Below are 19,219 nucleotides of genomic sequence, written 5' to 3'. Positions count from 1 at the left end.
TTGTTTTCCTCATCAGATTTATTTCACTGGGTTACATCTTTATTTGCAAACATAAACTCATAAAATCATTTGTGAACATTCACATATTGAAAATTTTGTTGATGGTGATTCTTTGGCAAATCAATTATGAGTCTGAGGTTCTTACAAGTTCTAGCAGTCCTACCATAAAACCTGAAAATCACAGTGCAGCACGCTGCATGTATACATGAGAGAACACTAAAATCTGCTTAGAGTGAACCTATCATCTAACAGAAACCTTCAATTTAGCATAAAGTCACTGAATTAAAAATCTGATGCTTTTTATTTTAAAGCACACCATCCACCCCCACACACACACCCTCACACACACACTAAGAACTCCTTGCGTCTATGATAAATGGCAGCTTACATAACCCTCTTGATATTTGCTGACTCCCATCTTTTACAAGATAAAGGAAAACATGAGAAGTGTGTGATAGTTTATATCTTGCTTTAAAACTAAGACTTTTCCAAACTCTTGCCCCAACATCTTGGAATCAGATTTTTGTGTGGCAGGAATTTCAAACACACATCAGTCTGATGAGAGAAAGAGCTCACATTGGCCCATGTTGCTAACTTATCAGTTACAGTTTTAATTGACAGAATAAGTACAGCCGTTGGACATTCAACAATTACATGAGGAGAGAGAGACATGTTGGCCACGGCATGAGTTCTATAAATGAAAAAAGCTTCCAGTTCTTAATGCCGCAGGCCACAATGCCGCAGAGAGTAAAAGTCACACTGATTAAAAGACACCCTGGAGGTGTTGTTGACTGCAGCAGCAGGAATGATACGGCCTCCTGAGAGGAGCAGGCTGCTGAGGCAGCAGAGCACGAAGGGCTTTTCCAGCAAACTGGTTCCAGTACTAAATAAGAGCTAGTGCTAGCTTCAAACCCAGTATTTTTTCTGCTTAATGTTCTGAGGCTAAATGAGGAAGCAGGAAGTGATGCTACAGACACACAAACTTCATGGAAAAGACCCTCCTCCATCAGAGGCTTGAGGCAGGTTCACAGAGACCAACAACCAACTAAAACTCAGCGTCCTGAAGTGAAGAAAGACACCTAGAAATAAAACGTATTATTGTTATTATGAAAAGGTTTTAAGCACAAAACTTGAAAAGGTTTCAAGTTTTGGATTTACTGTAGTGTTTGTGTTAAGCTGACGTATGAAAACTGCTAAGCTTTAATAGGAACATGAAGTCGAGGCATGAGGAAGAGGAGTTAACCAGCTGTCATGCTAGGCGCAGTTGCTACTCTGATGCAGTTGTTTTACCATCGTCTGCTGACAGTTTAGATTCAGGGGATTTTCACAGTGAACTGTGCGCTGGGCCTCATCTAAACATCACGAGTTGTGTAAAGTAGCACTTCTAAATCAAATATATGACATTAAAACATGCGTGCAGAGGTAATGAGACAAACTGTACTCAGTCTGGGTAAGGTGTTCCTCTGCTGAAACACAGGATACACCAGAGAAAGGAGGAAACATCCTGGAAGACATCATGATGAGACTGGGTCTGCTCTACAGCCGTGAATAAAACCAGGAGTTTTTACCTTTATAATAGAATCAGATTAGAAACAGCTCTAGCACCAGCCTGCTCTAGTCCTGGAAGCATGTTAGTGGAAAAGCCCCAATGTCAGTGTTAGCTACAGCCTCAGCTTGCCCTCCACGGTTCTGCTCAGAGTTCTGTGGACTACAGCGGTAAGGGGAAACATCACAGGTCATAGTTGAACTTGTATTCATTAGCCAAATAGATTCTGCGGAAGATGAGGGCAGCCAAGGCCAGGGTGAGAACCACGATGAGGACTGCAGAGGCTGCATGGTTGTCACGGCGAGGCGCCGGACCAAACAGAGCTCTGCTAGCTACTGGTTCTCTGCCGGTCCTGGGGGCCTGTCGGCTGAGCTGCTGGGCCCGGCGCTGTCTGGGACTGAGCCGACGAACAGGGCCGCTGTCATTGGGGGCCTGGAGCTCCTCTGGATCTGCTGCTGGAGACGCTTCCGCCTGCAGGGGGACATGGAATCCTTCAGACTAAACCTTAAGTCACATGTTATCAGATACTTTTGTCTTTCCTGGTCCTCCTGAGATGCGTTCAGGGTGTGCTAGACCAGGGTGTGTGTGTGTGTGTGTGTGTGTGTGTGGTTCTCCAGCTCAGAGCTCGGTTTCTATGTTTGGATCAACCAAACCAACATGAACTTGAGACAGTTTGTGTTCTCACTACTCCAGCAGCCCAAACCCTATTTTGGTTTCTCACAGCACTAATGTGTGGTCAATAGTAGCATCATTGGTCAGTATAATGAAAACTAAAAACCCAACATGAGCATCAGCACAGAGTGTGAAACAGTGCATAAAAGTTTAGGATAAATTAGATCTCATTTAATTAAACCTAGCAGGATCAGACAGCAGGCTGCAATAAGAACAGGAAATTACTGCACAGACAACATGGACTTGTTTATGGGAAGTAACTGGTGGAGGAAGTTGGAGGTTAGTCCAGCAGGCCAGGCAACATGCTGTGGTCCATCTTTTTAGAGTTTTAGCTTCAACTTCAGAAACAGATGGCAGGGACTATTTTAGCTCTGCTTGGTTTATTTAAACACAGGATACTAATCTAAGTTGACCCTCTCCTCTGCTCCTTCAGAATCAGTCTCAGTGGTTCCCTGGATAGCATCTGGCACCAAAATCAATCCTCTTAGGCAACACAGCTTGCTGATATTTTCAGATCTGTTGAAGAGAAGCTGTGGAAATAAAAGTTGAAAGCCAGAGAGCTCGTCTGCTCTTACGCTGACAGAGAGCTGATGTCTGACTGCAGAACTAAAACCACCAACTATGGGCAACAGCTCAGCAGCTGAAGAAGGCATGAAGAAAAACCACTTCTGTAAGAATTTGTATCCTCTTTGTCTGATTTCCATCTTTCCTAAATTCTGGGTTTTAGTTTTCTGAAAGCCAGAATAATCAAAATGACAATAAATAAAGGCTTGAAATATTTTAATCTGAGATGAATCTATTGAGTGAAATGAGTGAAGAAAAAATATTTAACTTTTCTTCTTTTTTATAACATGTACTGTATATTGGTATAATATCTGCTGTTCTGACTGCTGCTAATCACAGAAATATCAGCTCAGGCGTCTTTATGACCTGAGTTGTATGGGGTCTGTGTTACACTGTACTTATATGACAAAGGGAACATACAGAACAAAGGTCAGACAGAGTCCAGACAGAGCCTCTGAGCAAATATGGTGGAAAGACAGACAGATGTCCAAACCTGTTTTCAGAATTTACCCAAACCAGTCTCGATGAACAGTTAAAAATATATATATTTCTGATTATTTTGGGTGCTTTTATGAAAACACTAATATCAACCTGAAAAGTGACATTAAAGGTATTTCTAGTGTCACTGGAAGAGTGTGGAAGGATTAAAAATAAGTTTGCCTCACAGTGATTTCTGAAATCCAAATAAAACCTGACAGAGAGAGCATAGCTGTGTGGCTCTCAGTGTGTCCCACATGACACGGCGCCACCTACCTGTTCAGCCTGGGGCCTTTCTTCAGCTTGCTGCTCAGAAGAGCTGGAGGTTTCTCCCTTAGTGACAGTTGAAGCTTTACTTCCACTTGTTGAAGCCTGTGGTATGATGCTGGACTCTGCCTGTACGGACACACAGGAAACTACAGTCATCAGCATGGTGTGCTGGAGCAAATAATTCAGACGTAGATCTTTATCATGACAGATATCACAGTTACACTTTTCGTTGGCCTAGATCCTTACTCACCTACTGAAAGTATGTCCAACAACAACCAGAACTTTCTCTTTATTAGGATATGTGAAGTCATCCAATTGAACAACAGAGGAAAAATCTGTAGCTGAAGTTTTCCACTGCAACATTCATGGCAGTATTGATAACTAGCACTGCTTAAGTGCTAATGTAATGATAAATGATAGGACATGGGAATTAAATTAATAGTCATATCTTTAATCAGTTTTGTAAGTAACAGACTGAGCTGTCCAGGCTGGAATTGTGTCTTCATTCGTTCATAACATCACACTCTGGTTAGTGGCTCACAGATGTCAATCAAACTTCAAGAAAATGTAAACTTGGTAGAATAGAACTACTTGCAGCCTGAACCTTCCAGTAGTGATTGATGCCTTCCAGACAGGCTATGTGTTAAGAAACAGCCAGCTAATTAAACACTAATAGATAAATGGTGAGTAGGAATATCATACAACTCTACAGTTGCAATCTTTTAATTACAGTGGATCCCTGCCTGTTCCCGGTTCAGTTTTCACAGACGCTTTTTTATAGAGCATATTTAAAATATTTTTTAAAATGCAGTTTGTGAAACTAAAATACCTAGGCACAATGCTGCTTCACATGGTAATAGCTGATGTTTCCAAAGGAGCCAATCCAGGAGCTCCTTTCACTTTCCTTGGCACCGATTGGCAGCAGCCCAAAGAGCAGAGATGTGAAGGATCCTCAGTGTTAGCTTCTTCAGTAGGTCAAGCCCATTTATCCACAGTTAGTGTGCTAGCTAAAATTAATGTGCATTTGGCATTTGATAAAATAAACTGTTCTGTGTTTTTTAGAGGGTATAAAGTATTCAGAGATTTCAGCTTTTCACAGGTTCATCACAAGGTTAGCTTGTATAACTTTAACTGCACCAGGTTCTGTTTAGTGTGACGTAACTCTTTCAACAAGCAATTCTGTTCACAGAAGTTCATTTCTAGAAGTAGCTCTCTGAACAGTAATGACTAATACATTTCTGATCATTTGGCAGTTTATTGAAAGTTTAAATCAAGGGTCACATTAATCAAATAATTTCCACCTTTTATATATATACGTATATATACAGTATAATTGATGTCAATCATTTATACTGGATGACATCAAAGAAGAATTCTTCCCGCCACAAATGGAGTTTGTACCTTGAATTTGATTTGCTGTGCTAGTTCTTTGGCCTGGCGATCCTCAGCACTGGGGTTGCTGTTGGAGGTCAGAGGCAGGAGGGCAGATCGCATCGAACAGCCACAAGCTTCACAGCAGAAGTCCTGGGACCTGGGAACCAACAAGGAACAGCTTATCATGTCTCAAGGACATCTTTAGTTTTGCAGCTCACATTTTTATACAATGAAAAAGTCACCTGTGATAGCATCAAACCATTAATAAGGCATCTTTGCATCATGACGTATGGATAAATTAACTTATAAACACTAAGGATGTTAAAAACGTTGTTTTTAGGCACCTGTGGTTTTTTTTATTCTATTATTTAAACACAAAGCATACATTGAAATCAAATCTGCTGCCTACTGGCAGGTTGCTAATCTATTTCTGAATGTTTCAAAGCCTTTCACACAATGACTTATATAAGTCCGCAGCTAGCTGCTGACATTTGCAAATAAACTGCAAACAGCTTTATCACAACAGAAGAGAAGCTATCTAGCTTTTCAGCTTCTTAAAGGGAAAACAATAATATTTGGTTTTTAAACATATTCACATTTCTGTAGAAGCTCTCTTCTGTTCTCTTCACAAAAGAAAAGAAAAGTTGTGAAAAACCAAAACATATTTGCTTTTTTATGTTGAAAAACCAAATATTCTTGTTTTCCCTTTAAGAAGCTGAAAAGCTAGGTAGCTTCTCTTCTGTTGTCTTTCTGAAACTTTGTTTTAAAGTGCCAATAAACCCACAGGCTGGTCCCAACCCTCATCTCATCTAATAGAAGAGCGACTTGCTGCCTGTCCACCTCAAATGTAGTGCAGAATGAAGCCTGTGCAGTACATTCCAGTTCATGTACCATTATGACACCAGATGTATTGGTGATAATGACTATGTGGACTTGCAAAAAGAAGTGACCTGACCACACCATGTTTGCTTGTCAAGCACACGCTTTACAGGAAAGATGATAAGTTGTAAAAACAGCTGATGGTACATAAACAGGGCTGTTTTATTATAGTAATACTGTACATATAAAAAAGCGCATTTTTCACATATAAACAGTTTATAAAATCTTGTTATTTTAAACACAGCACTTCTCTCCTAAATAAAGAAACTAAAGGAGCTACTGGTGCAGTAAACTCTTGACTTTTCTTTAACAGTGAAAATAGTCCTTTATCACTGTTCCTGTCAGTAAAGCAGATGGCTGTTCCCACAGAGCCAGGTTCTGCTGCAGATTCCTTTTACAAAAGTAATGGCATGTTAGCATCTTTTATAGTGCTCTGCTTTAATTTTAACCAGGGCATCCCTGGAAAATAGATTCATAATGTCAATGGGTTTACTTCCTAAAAAAAAAAAAAAACTGAATAAAGTGAATGCTTATGTTGCTGCCGTCCAGGGCAGCTCAGAGATCAGAACAGCTTTCTAGCTCATGGGACACTGGGTCAATTCACCCCAACTCAGGCCCTCATTCTCATTTAATGATTTTCTCTGAGGATAACTTGCAACAGTTCCTTTATGTTCACAGCATGAACATCTGTATAACGTGGATTTGTGGATCACCTCCAAGTCAAAACCTGAATCAACACTGAAAGCGCACCGGAGCTGCATCTAATGTTTGAGTTGTGGTGAGAAAAATAGCAGTAGAAAGATCTTTAACGCTCAACTATCACTCCCAACCCATAGCACAGCAAACACAAGGTGCAATACAACACACAAAATGAGTGAAACGATTCTAAGAAAGGAGATCTTACTTTTTAGCGAGGGCCTTTCTCTCTTCTGGGGTGTAATCCAGAGATCCTATTGCACCTTCACCTTTAGTTGGCATGAATCCAATTATAGCTATTAGAGCAGTTCGGACTGCAAGACAAAAACAGAACAAATAAAAATATGGAAAAAGAAACGAAGAATCATAAGTGAAGCCAATTTAACAATGTAATAAAATAGGTAAGTTTACACTGTATCACTGTTTACACATGTTTAACAACCTTCTGATACAGCAGATCTGAAACTTTGTCTATGTGAACATCCAGAATGGACCTGTAGTCAGACATATTTTACAGATTCACATTTCCTTGATTTTATGAAGAATCCTTCTTTGTACCATTATCTTCAGATGTTCTAGAGCACAGGTGTCAAACTCCAGTCCTCGAGGGCCGCTGTCCTGCAGTTCTTAGATGTGCCACAGGTACAAAATTGCTTAATTACCTCCTCTTTGTGTAGATCAGTTCTCCAGAGTCTTGCTAATGACCTAATTATTCTATTCAGGTGTGGTGCAGCAGAGGCACATCTAAAAGTTGCAGGACACTGGCCCTTGAGGACTGGAGTTTGACACCCCTGTTCTAGAGTATTCTCCAGAACATAACCAGCCTTCTTAATCAGGTTGTTGAGCCTTTTTTCTTTACTAACTATTATTATTTATTGTTTGGTTTTTAATTGAAGTATGTTGTAAGGATGATTTATGCCAAATGTCAAGGACATATCTCAATCTTTAAGGTGATGGTCTTCTTCAAGCCTGGTGATTATTAGTAGATTTTTAAAATAGTACTTTTGCTGAAAATATCTGTGAACAATGGGATTTCAAGATTCATGTCAAATTCAAGCTTGCAGTTGTTGGGGCACAAGAAATAAGAAACAGAAACTGGAACATGTTTTACTGAGAATGTGGAAAATAATCTAGAGATGTACCGATTCAATATTAATATCTGTATCACTCCTGATATTGAAACTTCAGGTATCTGTATCGGTATGGAAAGAGAAAACAGTGGATTGGAACAGTAGTCATTTTTTAATACTTACTGCTCCAAGAAGGCTGCCAAGTCTCTGGGTGATGCCCTGAGATGCTCAGACAAATCTTCTTCCCCACTTCAAATCTCCCAGTTGGCTGTAAGAGAGAGAAAAAAAGACAATTGACTGGATTTGACACAGACAACAAATGATCCAAAGTTTTTACAGACAGGCTGAGGTTAGAAAACCTGAGAACAAAACATACTAATTTAAACATTTTCTGACATACAATAAGAATAAAATACATAAAATATGCACAGAGAGAAAAACTGCATAAGAAATGGACATTCAAAATACTTTGGAATAATCTTATTTCCATGGTTATTATAGCAGGTGTGTTAATGTAAATCAATCTCATTCTCTCAAAAACAGTGCAGTGAATAAACAATCAGGACTTGATTTTGAACATGACACCTTCCACGGCCCCTGGTTCAATAAAATGCCACTAAGGCTAAGATTAGAGTCTAATCTGATGTGTTCCTGTTCTGCTTCAGGAGAAGGGACTAAAACATGAACTTTCCCTCCATCTTACTGTCAGCAGGATGATGCTGGGAGGCTTCATGGGGTATTCCGGAGGCAGCACAATCCTGCCATGGTACACTCCACCATCAAAATCAGAATCTGGAGGCCCGCGTACAGAAAAGTGCCATTCAAAGAGGTTGTCCTGGAGCCACAAAGAAATGTCACAATTAGTGCAGATTAGAATGTGTGAACACGTACAGGAACATGCACTGACTGGAGGTGACAGCTGGCAGCAACGTAACATCGGTCTGTTGTATTGATACAGTTGTGGTCAAAAGTTTACATACACTTGTAAAAAACATAATGTCATGGCTGTCTTGAGTTTCCAATAAGTTCTACAACTCTTATTTTTCTGTGATAGAGTTATCGGAACACATACCTGTTTGTCACAAAAAACAGTCATAAAGTTTGGTTCTTTCATTAATTTATTATGGGTCTGCTGAAAATGTCACCAAATCTGCTGGGTCAAAAATATACATACAGCAACATAAATTGTCAATTTTGGTGATGTAGAGAGTTGTGTCAATCAAATTAGCTTCATGTCATGGCCTCTTCACTTCTTGTAAGTGATTCTGATTGACTACAGCTGTTGACTTCTCATGAGCCCATTTGAATAGGGCTCATTTGACCCGGTGATTAGACTGAGCCACAAAAGCTACAATGGGAAAGTCAAAGGAACTCAATGTGGATCTGAAAAAGCGAATTATTGACTTGAACAAGTCAGGGAAGTCACTTGGAGCCATTTCAAAGCAGCTACAGGTCCCAAGAGCAACTGTGCAGACAATTATTCGCAAGTATAAAGTGCATGGAACAGTTGTGTCACTGCCACGATCAGGAAGAAAACGCAAGCTATCACATGCTGCCGAGAGGAGATTGGTCAGGATGGTCAAGAGTCAACCAAGAATCACCAAAAAGCAGGTCTGCAAGGATTTGGAAGCTGATGGAACACAGGTGTCAGTCTCCACAGTCAAGCGTGTTTTACATCGCCATGGACTGAGAGGCTGCCGTGCAAGAAAGAAGCCCTTGCTACAGAAAAGGCACCTTAAGACTCGGCTGAAGTTTGCTGCTGATCACATGGACAAAGATAAAACCTTCTGGAGGAAAGTTCTGTGGTCAGACGAAACAAAAATTGAGCTGTTTGGCCACAACACCCAGCAATATGTTTGGAGGAGAAAAGGTGAGGCCTTTAATCCCAGGAACACCATGCCTACTGTCAAGCATGGTGGTGGTAGTATTATGCTCTGGGGCTGTTTTGCTGCCAGTGGAACTGGTTCTTTGCAGAAAGTAAATGGGATAATAAAGAAGGAGGATTACCTCCAAATTCTGCAGGAAAACTTAAAACCATCAGCCCGAAGGTTGGGTCTTGGGCGCAGTTGGGTGTTCCAACAGGACAATGACCCAAAACACACATCAAAAGTGGTAAAGGAATGGCTAAACCAGGCTAGAATTAAGGTTTTAGAATGGCCTTCCCAAAGTTCTGACTTAAACCCCACTGAGAACATGTGGACAGTGCTACAGAAACAGGTTCATGCAAGAAAACCATCACATTTAGCTGAACTGCACCAATTCTGTCAAGAAGAGGGGTCAAACATTCGACCTGAAGCTTGCCAGGAGCTTGTGGATGGCTACCAAAAGCGCCTAGTTGCCGTGAAAATGGCCAAGGGACATGCAACCAAATACTAATGTTGCTGTATGTATATTTTTGACCCAGCAGATTTGGTGACATTTTCAGCAGACCCATAATAAATTTATGAAAGAACCAAACTTTGTGACAAACAGGTATGTGTTCCGATCACTCTATCACAGAAAAATAAGAGTTGTAGAACTTATTGGAAACTCAAGACAGCCATGACATTATGTTTTTTACAAGTGTATGTAAACTTTTGACCACAACCGTAAGTAACGACGAGAAAAAACATCTCCTGAGGTAAAAGCCTGATGTTGAAGTGGTGAGAATTTGACTGAATCTTTGATCAGATGATGATATGGTCAACATTTGTTCTAAATTCCTTTAGGATGTCCCTTTTAGTAGTTTCAATTCCTGTTTCTTTGATCATGTCTTCTGTCTTTATTGAAATGGTCAAACATAACAGTTTAATAATAAGAGGTCAATAAGCCATATAAAGGAGAATTTACCCTTCAGAATTGTACTCTAGATTAAATGGTGATAGATTTAGGACTGTTAAGAGAATCATCACTTAATTAGATTGATGCTAGTTTTAATATCTAACTATGATTAATTAGTTTATTACTTACAACTGTTGACTCACCAGTTTTGAGGCAATCAGTTATAAAAGGTTCACTATGTCTCGAACAAGAAATACTGACTTGATCTCTTCTCCTCCTTTTACATTATTACTTTACAATTCTTGTCTTGAACTTACACCAATTTACACTCATTTCATTATTCCATGGCTCCCACTAATCTAATGCCTAATGCTGACTTGCTTCTACAGGTACACTGAGCTCAGTAAAGATCCACCCTGTCAACCTGCAGAGTTTTAAAAGATGTGACGTGGTCTGCTGACCATCTGGGTGAGATTGTTTTCAACGTACGTCCAGTGGCTGGGCGTGGTAGTGCTCCGTCGGATCCCTCAGTTCTGCAGCTTCCTTCATTAGCCGCTTCACCGCTACGACAGGGACAGTGAAAGGAAGAGTTAGTGACCAAGCAGATGTTATCGGCTCCCATTCTTCTCAGCTACTCCTGATCTCCTGCACTTCCAGAAGGAAACCAGCACTTCTTCAAACTGTTGTAGTTATTTGAGCTGAGAATCAGAAAAGCCAACACCCAAGTATATTCCAATGAAAAATTACCTTCTGCACAAATTACCAGCTTTAAGCTCTTATCAGCATTTATACTGAGAAAATGTGGGAAACGTCTGGGACGTGGATGGACTGTCATATCACTCATAGAATGATATGAATCTGGACCAGATGGTTACACATGGAGACATTTCATTATTTTACACAGAAAAATTAAAGGTGTCCTAGAATGAAAAATATAAGGTATTCAGTATTTTTCTTATAATACAACATATTTTTATTTTTTTAACAGTAAGCAGGACCATGTCTATCCTGTGACTTTTCATCAAAAGACACTTGAGGTCTGTTAAATTTTGCTGTTTATATACGCAAAGACTGAATTGAGTAATATTACCTTTTGGTATGCATGAAATCCGTGTAAGTATACTTTTACTGCAGTATCATTAAGGCAAAGTACACACTCAAAGCTAAATCCCTCATATAAGTAAGACAAACAAAGCTTTAACTTTAAATGTCAGTTGATAACCATAAAGATTTGCAAATTGAATTTCCATAGCATCCCAGCTCTGAGTTCAAGGTATCAGCTAATGATCAGCACTTGGCCTGAAACACACACATCTGCTGCTTCAGTCTAGCTACAGAAAACATCAGCATCCTAGGAAGGTTACACAAGTCCTTGTGAGGACATTGAGGATTATAGCTATCTGAAAGGGTGGGGTCACTTCCTGCCTCGGTGAAGGACATAAAGTCAGCTCCTACTGCACTGCTGGCTGTAAGGCAACAGCTCATCATGTTTAAGCAGAGAAGTGAAAGAGCTCTTTAGAAAAGTGCCTGGAGAAATAAATCACATGGTTCTTAGAACAAGGACAGGAGTAACAACACGTGCCAATGTCATTTTTCCAGCTCATGTGGAAAATTCATAAAGTATACATCAAGTTCAGAGGGAAGTCAGTCTGCCAGGCAGCTGGGTCAATATATAGTCAGAAATGGCAAACGTCATGAGTGACCAGGCCAGAGTGGGAGAACACAAGATGGGAGTGAAAGTTAGCATGGAATTAGGAAAAGGTAAAGTCTAATTTAAAGGCTGCTCAGGCAGTCAGATTTTATTTGGGATCCAATCATCAAGAGACTGCTGGGATGTCAAAATTAATTCTAAAATCTGTAAAACTGAAGAAACAGATGAGGATAAGGGAGAGCTAGAAAAGTGGATGGGGGGCAATAAAAAAGTGATGATGGTAAGAAGAAGTGAGAGGAGCTGGAAGCTGTAGGGGAGAAGAAAAGCAGTGGAGCAGAGATCGCCTCTTAGCACAACATTTTTACAGAATGTGGTCATCTGATTTTGCCGAAGGCCAGCCACTCTGAATTCACCACACTTATCCTGTACTGCAGGATGAGGAGTCTGCACTGCTCCGCCCTCCTCAGTGTTCTCTATATTCAGAGACTGAAGAGCTTCAGGATTACTTATGATTTCAATTACAAACAACAACAAAACTAAAATGTGGATAAAGACTAAATCTTAGCAGGTTCTGCATCATCTTCATAAGGTCTCTGGTTTTAGTTCTGGGATCGATTTGCACATTTCAGATCAAAACTTGTTCACAGAACCCGTCTTGCTGAGTGGGATGATGGGTGGACATTTCCATGTCTATGCTTGCATATAAGTGCTTGAATAGATGAACGCGTTTCCGAGGATAAACCAGACTTGTGCAGCTCCACAATTCTCTTCCTGATATTTTGGCTGATTTCTTTTGACTGTCCCATCATGACAAACAACAAAGCAGATTGTTCCAGTTGGGACCTTAAAATACAAGTGAACCTCCAGTTAACTCAAGTTTGTCAGTAACCAACCAGTAGCTTAGCCATGGTGGTGGTGCAGGTTCAGGATGGCCAGCTGGTTCTGATATCTCACATTTCCACTGATGGACGGATGTCTGGTCTGTACCTCCTCTGGCTGCAGCGCCCAATGCCAGCGCAAGTCTCACACATAAATATTAATCAAAGACAGAAAGTGAAAGGAGCATTTTTCACTGCAATTATAATAAAATGAGAAGAACTGGAAATGTTGGGAGAAGGCGATATGAAGTATCTTTTATTATTTATCATTTCACATGGAGAATAGCTGAACTGCTGTTAAAGGGAAAATAAAATGGGTTCATTTGGGTGTTTTTGTAGCTTTTTAAAGAAGTTACATTTTATCATTCAAATGTTTCTTATTTGAAATACTTGCATTGAATGATCTTTTTAAATCTAAATCCCATCTTACTTCCTATATACACCAAAAAGAAAAGATCAAGAAGCAGAAAATAGTCAACGATTATTTTTTTTTGAATAACCAATACCTCAGTCTTCTGTGAGTTAGAGCACGTGGCTTCTCCTGCTTAGTCTCATATCCCACCCAATCCTTCATTTAATGGTAAGCTGAGTGGACAAAGAAAGGCCTTTCCCACAAATGTGCCTATGATCTCAGCTGAGTCGGGGAGGTCAGGCCACTGGCCCAAGGCGATGGGTTGATAATCCCTGCATGTCAAATCATTTTATGTAACACACATTTTGAGTGTCTGCCACTGGGAATGAGTCACAGAAGGTCCAGAGGGGAAATAGGAGATTCTGTTGCATAACAACAGACCAAAACCAGAGACGTGGAGGGCCTGAGGGAGGGAGGGAGCCAAACTCCTCAAAAGTGTAATCTTTCCTAATTGCTTGCATTCCTCTGCTGTCACCACTACACAGCAGAGAAGAGATGAAATATGCCTGATTACAGTAAAAACTGGTGGGCATGACAACAAACAGAATCAATGATTTTTTTGGTCTCATTAATAATTTGAGATAATCCCAAACTGTGGTGGTATAAAACTGCTCCGTGTGCTGTATGAATGTTGTGGTGTATTTTTATTATTGTTTTTTTCTTTATTTATTTGTATTTATTATGTATTTATTTGCCAACTAAATATTTAGCTACCAAGATAAATATTAGGAGCCAACTTAATATTTAGTTTGAAACTGTGACATTTATAAATTAATGAGTAATACAGAGAAAACATGACTTGATTTTTTATGAAAATCCAAACTTTGCTGTTCACAAAGAAAATTTCCTCTTGGGGGATAATAAAGTTTATCTGATCTGATCTTAAACAATCCTATATGTAGAATACCCCATCAGCTGGGTGCTTAGTCATTTCAGGTACATTTTTATAATTTCTTTTTTTGCCACTGTCTGACGCCATATGTCATACTACATTTCTATTTTTAAAAATTATTTTCAAAATTATTTCTGGAAGAATTAAAACTATTTTACTGCAAGGTCTATCCATTTAAGTGATACTCCAAAATATAATCGCATCTAAATACAAATTATTCCAAATACAAACACATGGGAATCGGCCGATTAGGAATTTTCCTCTGAATACAAATCGCTACAACTCCAGAGAGACAGGTGGACCTTTGGACCTTCCTCTTAACACAGGATAAAACTGATAAATAACCAACTAAAGCTTTTAAATGTAGATGGAACATAAGCAGGTTTAAATAGTTTCTCTGCTCTGTGAGGCAGAAGACTGCAGCTCCAAGGAGGAGCTACATGGAAATATGTGATTCTTTGTGAGAGCAAGCATTTAGGCACCCTGAATGGTTGCCATGGGAGATTAAAGGATTTCTCAAGCATGCATGAAATAAATAAACAATACAATAAATTAAAGAGTGGAAGCAACACTCCAGGTACACTGAAAAAAGGAAAACAGTTGAACCAACTTAATTGAATTCCTGCAACTGGTAACAAGTTATTCAATTAAGTTTAACCAACTTAATGCATTAAGTTGGTTTATGCATTAGTTTACTTCAAATAAAGAAGTGAACTAATAAAATAAAGAAGTGAACTAATAAAGGATCTTTTTTTGGCTCAGGTGGCTTTTATTTGAGAGCAGTTAGTTAGACAGGAAATAGGGGGAAGACATGCGGCAAAGGTCATCAGGCCAGGAATCGAACCTGTGACGTCCGCATCGAGGACTAAGGTCTGCTGTGAGTTGTGCTCTACCCCTGCTCCACCACAGCACCTGGTCGGTACAGGATCTGTCCCTGGTGAAGCCTGAGTGATGACGTCAGACGTAGGATACAAACGCCGCATTGAAGTTAATCGTTTCAAGTAAAGTCAAAGTAAAAAGTTCCTCCAAGTTAAAAATATGTAACTTTTAAGTTAATCCAACACAAACAGGTAAGTTGTCATCATTAAACCAAAAGAATTAAGTGAGATTAATAAATAAGTCCACAACATGAACTACAACCCAAATAAACTTTTTAGATTGTATGTTTCTGATGAGGGAGTAACATAACATGATGCAAAGCTCAAAAAAGTACATTTTACATAACACCTCACCTTTACATATTGGCTTTGTCCAAGTTTATTTTGTCTTCTTATGATAATAGGCTTCCCAGGTCTATTGTGAATCTGAGCTGGTAACATGCAGATGCTGCAGTGTTCTGGCTGATGTGCAGCAAAAACTCAGTGGTTCAGAACGTTCAGCGTTTCACTCTCAATTTCAGTTCCATTCTGAAACAACTGACAATGTCTGGCAACAGCAGCAGGTGAAGTTAATGTTCTAAACTGACACAGAATGTTCATCTGAGAGGGAAAATATTGAGAATACTGAGATGAACAACTCAGCTTTTGACTAAAGAAATTTGAAACACAAAAATATGAGAGATGCAGGTCAATTTTATGTACAAATGACTGTAAAACATTATTAGCTACAAATTGTTACTTTGTCATCCCAGCTGCAGTACTAAATCCACACCACAGGTCACAAGTTAATAAACTGAACTAATCATTTATCTACAACTCTTCAGTTCTACCAACAGCCTAGTTTCTTGTTCTGCAAGAAATACTGATTTATTTCACAAATTAAAATTACAAAAAATCATACATTCTTACCACCAACTCTATGAAAATTTTAAAAAGTAGACTTAAATAATCACAATCTCAGTGGAACCGAAAGGAATTCAGGTGACTTTAAAGTTCAATCAAAATGTCATGTTAGCCACCCAACAACCTTTCAGCTATTGCTCTCCTACACAACCTGGGCTCACTATAAAATATTTTAATGTCTAATCTAACCACAACTTCTCTATATAGGTGGCAGAAAAAAAGACAACGGACAGAGCCTTTAATGTGAAATGATGGGTCAACCCATTTGATCATGGGAGTCAAAAATGTGGCCTGAGGGTCATTTGTAGTTCCTGACCACAGCTCTAGAATTGTAAAACATTATATATGGACATTTTTAATAGAAAACTTTAGGAATAACACAAAGTATTTATCTTTGAATTGCCATGTCTCTTGCTTTGTGGTCCCATAGTAAATGGGACCACAAATCTTCAGCAACATCTAGTGAAATAATTCGTTAAACTTGCCTAAATATAGCAAAACTTTGAGGAAAAGAAGAGAGCTGTCAGAATCATAATGGTTTTTGACCTGGACAATGGATGAGAAAACAAAAATCTGTCAAAAAAGCAACCCGTTTCTTCTATTAACCCAAGCCTTAGAAAAACTTATGTTTGGACCTACATTGATTTACAGATGCCTTTCCTTCCAAAATTCACAACATTTGTTTTTGCTTTTTAATAAAAAGAAAATATTTTTGTGGCCCTCTAGCACTTTCCACATGATGAATTTGGCCCACGTGGTAAAAAGTCTGGACACCACTAGAGGTTAACAGCTGCTAATCAACGTGCAGAGCAAAATCTAAACATATGCTCACAACCTCCAAACAAACACTGCTGGACTAAAAACCCGGATTTAAATAAAATGTGTGAGTGAAAACGTAACGCTCAGTGTATCATTTTCATCTGCTTGAACCAATGATAATGTGTTGGGTTATTCTGACTGCTAAACAGAAGGAAATGAAAGCAATTTCCATACCGTCTTAACAACTGTAGAAATTTCCCCAAATATAAAGTCAAACATAGCTCTACGTGTCGGTTTCAGTTGACATTAAAGTTAACCGTGGACGATACACAGCTGTTATATAGCTATTATGAGAGTAAAGTGGTAAAAGTTGGTTGATTTTGTCATCTTTTTGGCAAATGTAGTAGGAAGAGGTGAACGACTTTGACAGAGAGCTTACCTGGACTTTTAAGGTTATATTTATTTTCCATGCTGGCAGACGCGACGTATTCTGCTTAATCTGGAAGTTCGTTAGAGTCCGAGGCCAACTCGTTCCAACACTAACTTACAGAAGACGTTACTTCCTAGGCTACCAGGAATGAAGAACCCGGCTAGCTTGCTTTCTGGCTGAGATGCGCCGACAGAGGGAGTTCTTCCTCGGGGTACGGGCTCCGGAAGCTGCGGCTTAGGGGACGTTTGCATATAGTTTCGTGTCAAAATCAGAAGGATGCTGTCTCTTAAGTTATCTGATGTTTCAATATCGAAACACTCCGTTTAACATTTTTAGCGTGACGTCATTTTGTCGAACGTAAACAGGAAGTGATTGTGAATCCTTATTCCCTATTATTTTGCAACTGCCAAACCAACTAAACGATGCATTACCGCCACCTATTGAGCTGGAGTGTGTTTCACTTTTTCCACAGTCTCGATTACCCCATTATGACAATATGGCAAACTGAGTGTTTACAAATTTATTAAAAATACAAAAAAAAATGACATTTACAAAAAATATTCACAACCTTTGATTAATACTTTATTGATTCATCTATCTTGAATATAAGAGTAGCTCACCTAACCTACCTTCAGCAGTTAAAGGGCAAAAGTTTATTCTAGACAGGTCGCTAATCCATCACAAGACTGAAGTTATAACAAATAATGCAAATTTAATCGCAAAAATATTGCAGAGTAAGGAGCGAGGAGAAGTGGTCGGTTTGTTCTCCATCAGTCTAAACCTTCAGCCGCATAATTCCTGAGATAGCTCAGGATAGCCTAAGGTGCTTTAACTAGAAGGCTTTATCAAAAGAAAAGTTTTGAACATGTTGACAAACCTATTAGTACCCCTCTGTCAATGATTGAAATCCCACAATTGTCACTGAAATAACTTGAACCTGACACAATGATGAATAAAAATGTACTGAAAATTAACCAATTAAAATGCAACATTATTTTTAAAATGTGGTCATTTCTAAAAGCAAACTAATGAAACAGGCCTGAACAAAAATGATGATATATGCAACTTTATATTTTGTTGCAAAACTTGTCGATGTGATCACTGCAATCAGACAATTTCTGTAACTGCTGTTATGGAAGAAATTATTACCAAGCACTGTCTGGTGAAATCACTCAATCAGGTTTATTCATGAACTGTGCACAACACGGAGAGCTTGGAGGATAGGATCAATAGTGAAGCAGTTCTGGGTGAAAAGCTCTGCCAAGCAGAGACAACACATGAGTTTTATACCAAGGATATGGGATCCAAAACAAGGGACAGACAGTCTGGTTATCATGCAGCTGTAGGAAAACAACTCCCAACCTTATACATGTAACCCAAATAGCTTTATCCAGTGGTAATATACACGAATTTAGAATAAACATATAGCAATATAACTAGCAGATATTACTTTATAATAATTTTCCACTACACTGCCCATGAGACTTCAGCACCTGTTTGATGGGCAGGCCAGGTATGCTGGTCCACTCCTCATCTACAAACTGTTCCATTTGCCTCAAGTTTGAATGGTGCCATCTGTAGACGGAATGTTTCAGCTCCTTCTGCAGATGTTTAATAGGATGTAGAGAGTTATGGGAAGTATGGTTATTTGTCCAGACTTGATGCCACATGTCAACATGAGGTCCTGAGTTTGATGTCATGAGTGTGTAGGTCTGATGATATTTGGAGCAAAACCAACAGAATGTTAAAGGTTACATTTGGGCCATTACTTTCAGAATCAAGAAAAATACCCCACTATAACAATGTCATCACTCTAACACTAAATCAGATGAGAAATCTGAGAACAGGTATAAAAACTGAGTGTAAGGTCCTGGTGGACAGTGCAAAACAACAAACAGATGTGGTTTTAATACTTTGCAAAGGAAAGCTAGGTGAGGTATTGAAAAGAAGTGTCACTATTAATTCATTAAGCTGACTGGAAGATGAAGTACGTTTGCTACTCTTCCTCACCCAGCATTTGCATAAACATGAAAATTAGAATAATTAGGAGTTGACTCATTTGTACCAATATCACCATCCTGCTGCAGCCAGGTTTCTGTGAGACAATA

At 39.2% G+C, this 19,219-nt stretch overlaps 1 protein-coding gene across 1 annotated transcript; it reads right to left on the bottom strand.

The window, feature by feature from the left end:
* ube2j1 (ubiquitin conjugating enzyme E2 J1) lies at positions 1-17,470 on the bottom strand. Its single transcript, XM_023347396.1, has 8 exons — positions 17,121-17,470; positions 10,798-10,871; positions 8,252-8,383; positions 7,732-7,816; positions 6,687-6,792; positions 4,931-5,060; positions 3,536-3,655; positions 1-2,017 (listed from the first exon to the last, which is right to left on the bottom strand). Exons 1-8 carry the CDS (start codon positions 17,149-17,151, stop codon positions 1,730-1,732), a joined length of 966 nt encoding a protein of 321 aa, XP_023203164.1. The 5' UTR covers positions 17,152-17,470; the 3' UTR covers positions 1-1,729.
* Between the last annotated feature and the right edge of the window lie 1,749 nt (positions 17,471-19,219).

The sequence above is a fragment of the Xiphophorus maculatus genome, chromosome 15 (assembly GCF_002775205.1).
Source record: "Xiphophorus maculatus strain JP 163 A chromosome 15, X_maculatus-5.0-male, whole genome shotgun sequence".
NCBI lineage: Eukaryota > Metazoa > Chordata > Actinopteri > Cyprinodontiformes > Poeciliidae > Xiphophorus > Xiphophorus maculatus.
The sequence above is the reverse complement of the archived record's forward strand: the minus strand, read 5'-3'. Positions and strand labels throughout refer to the sequence as shown.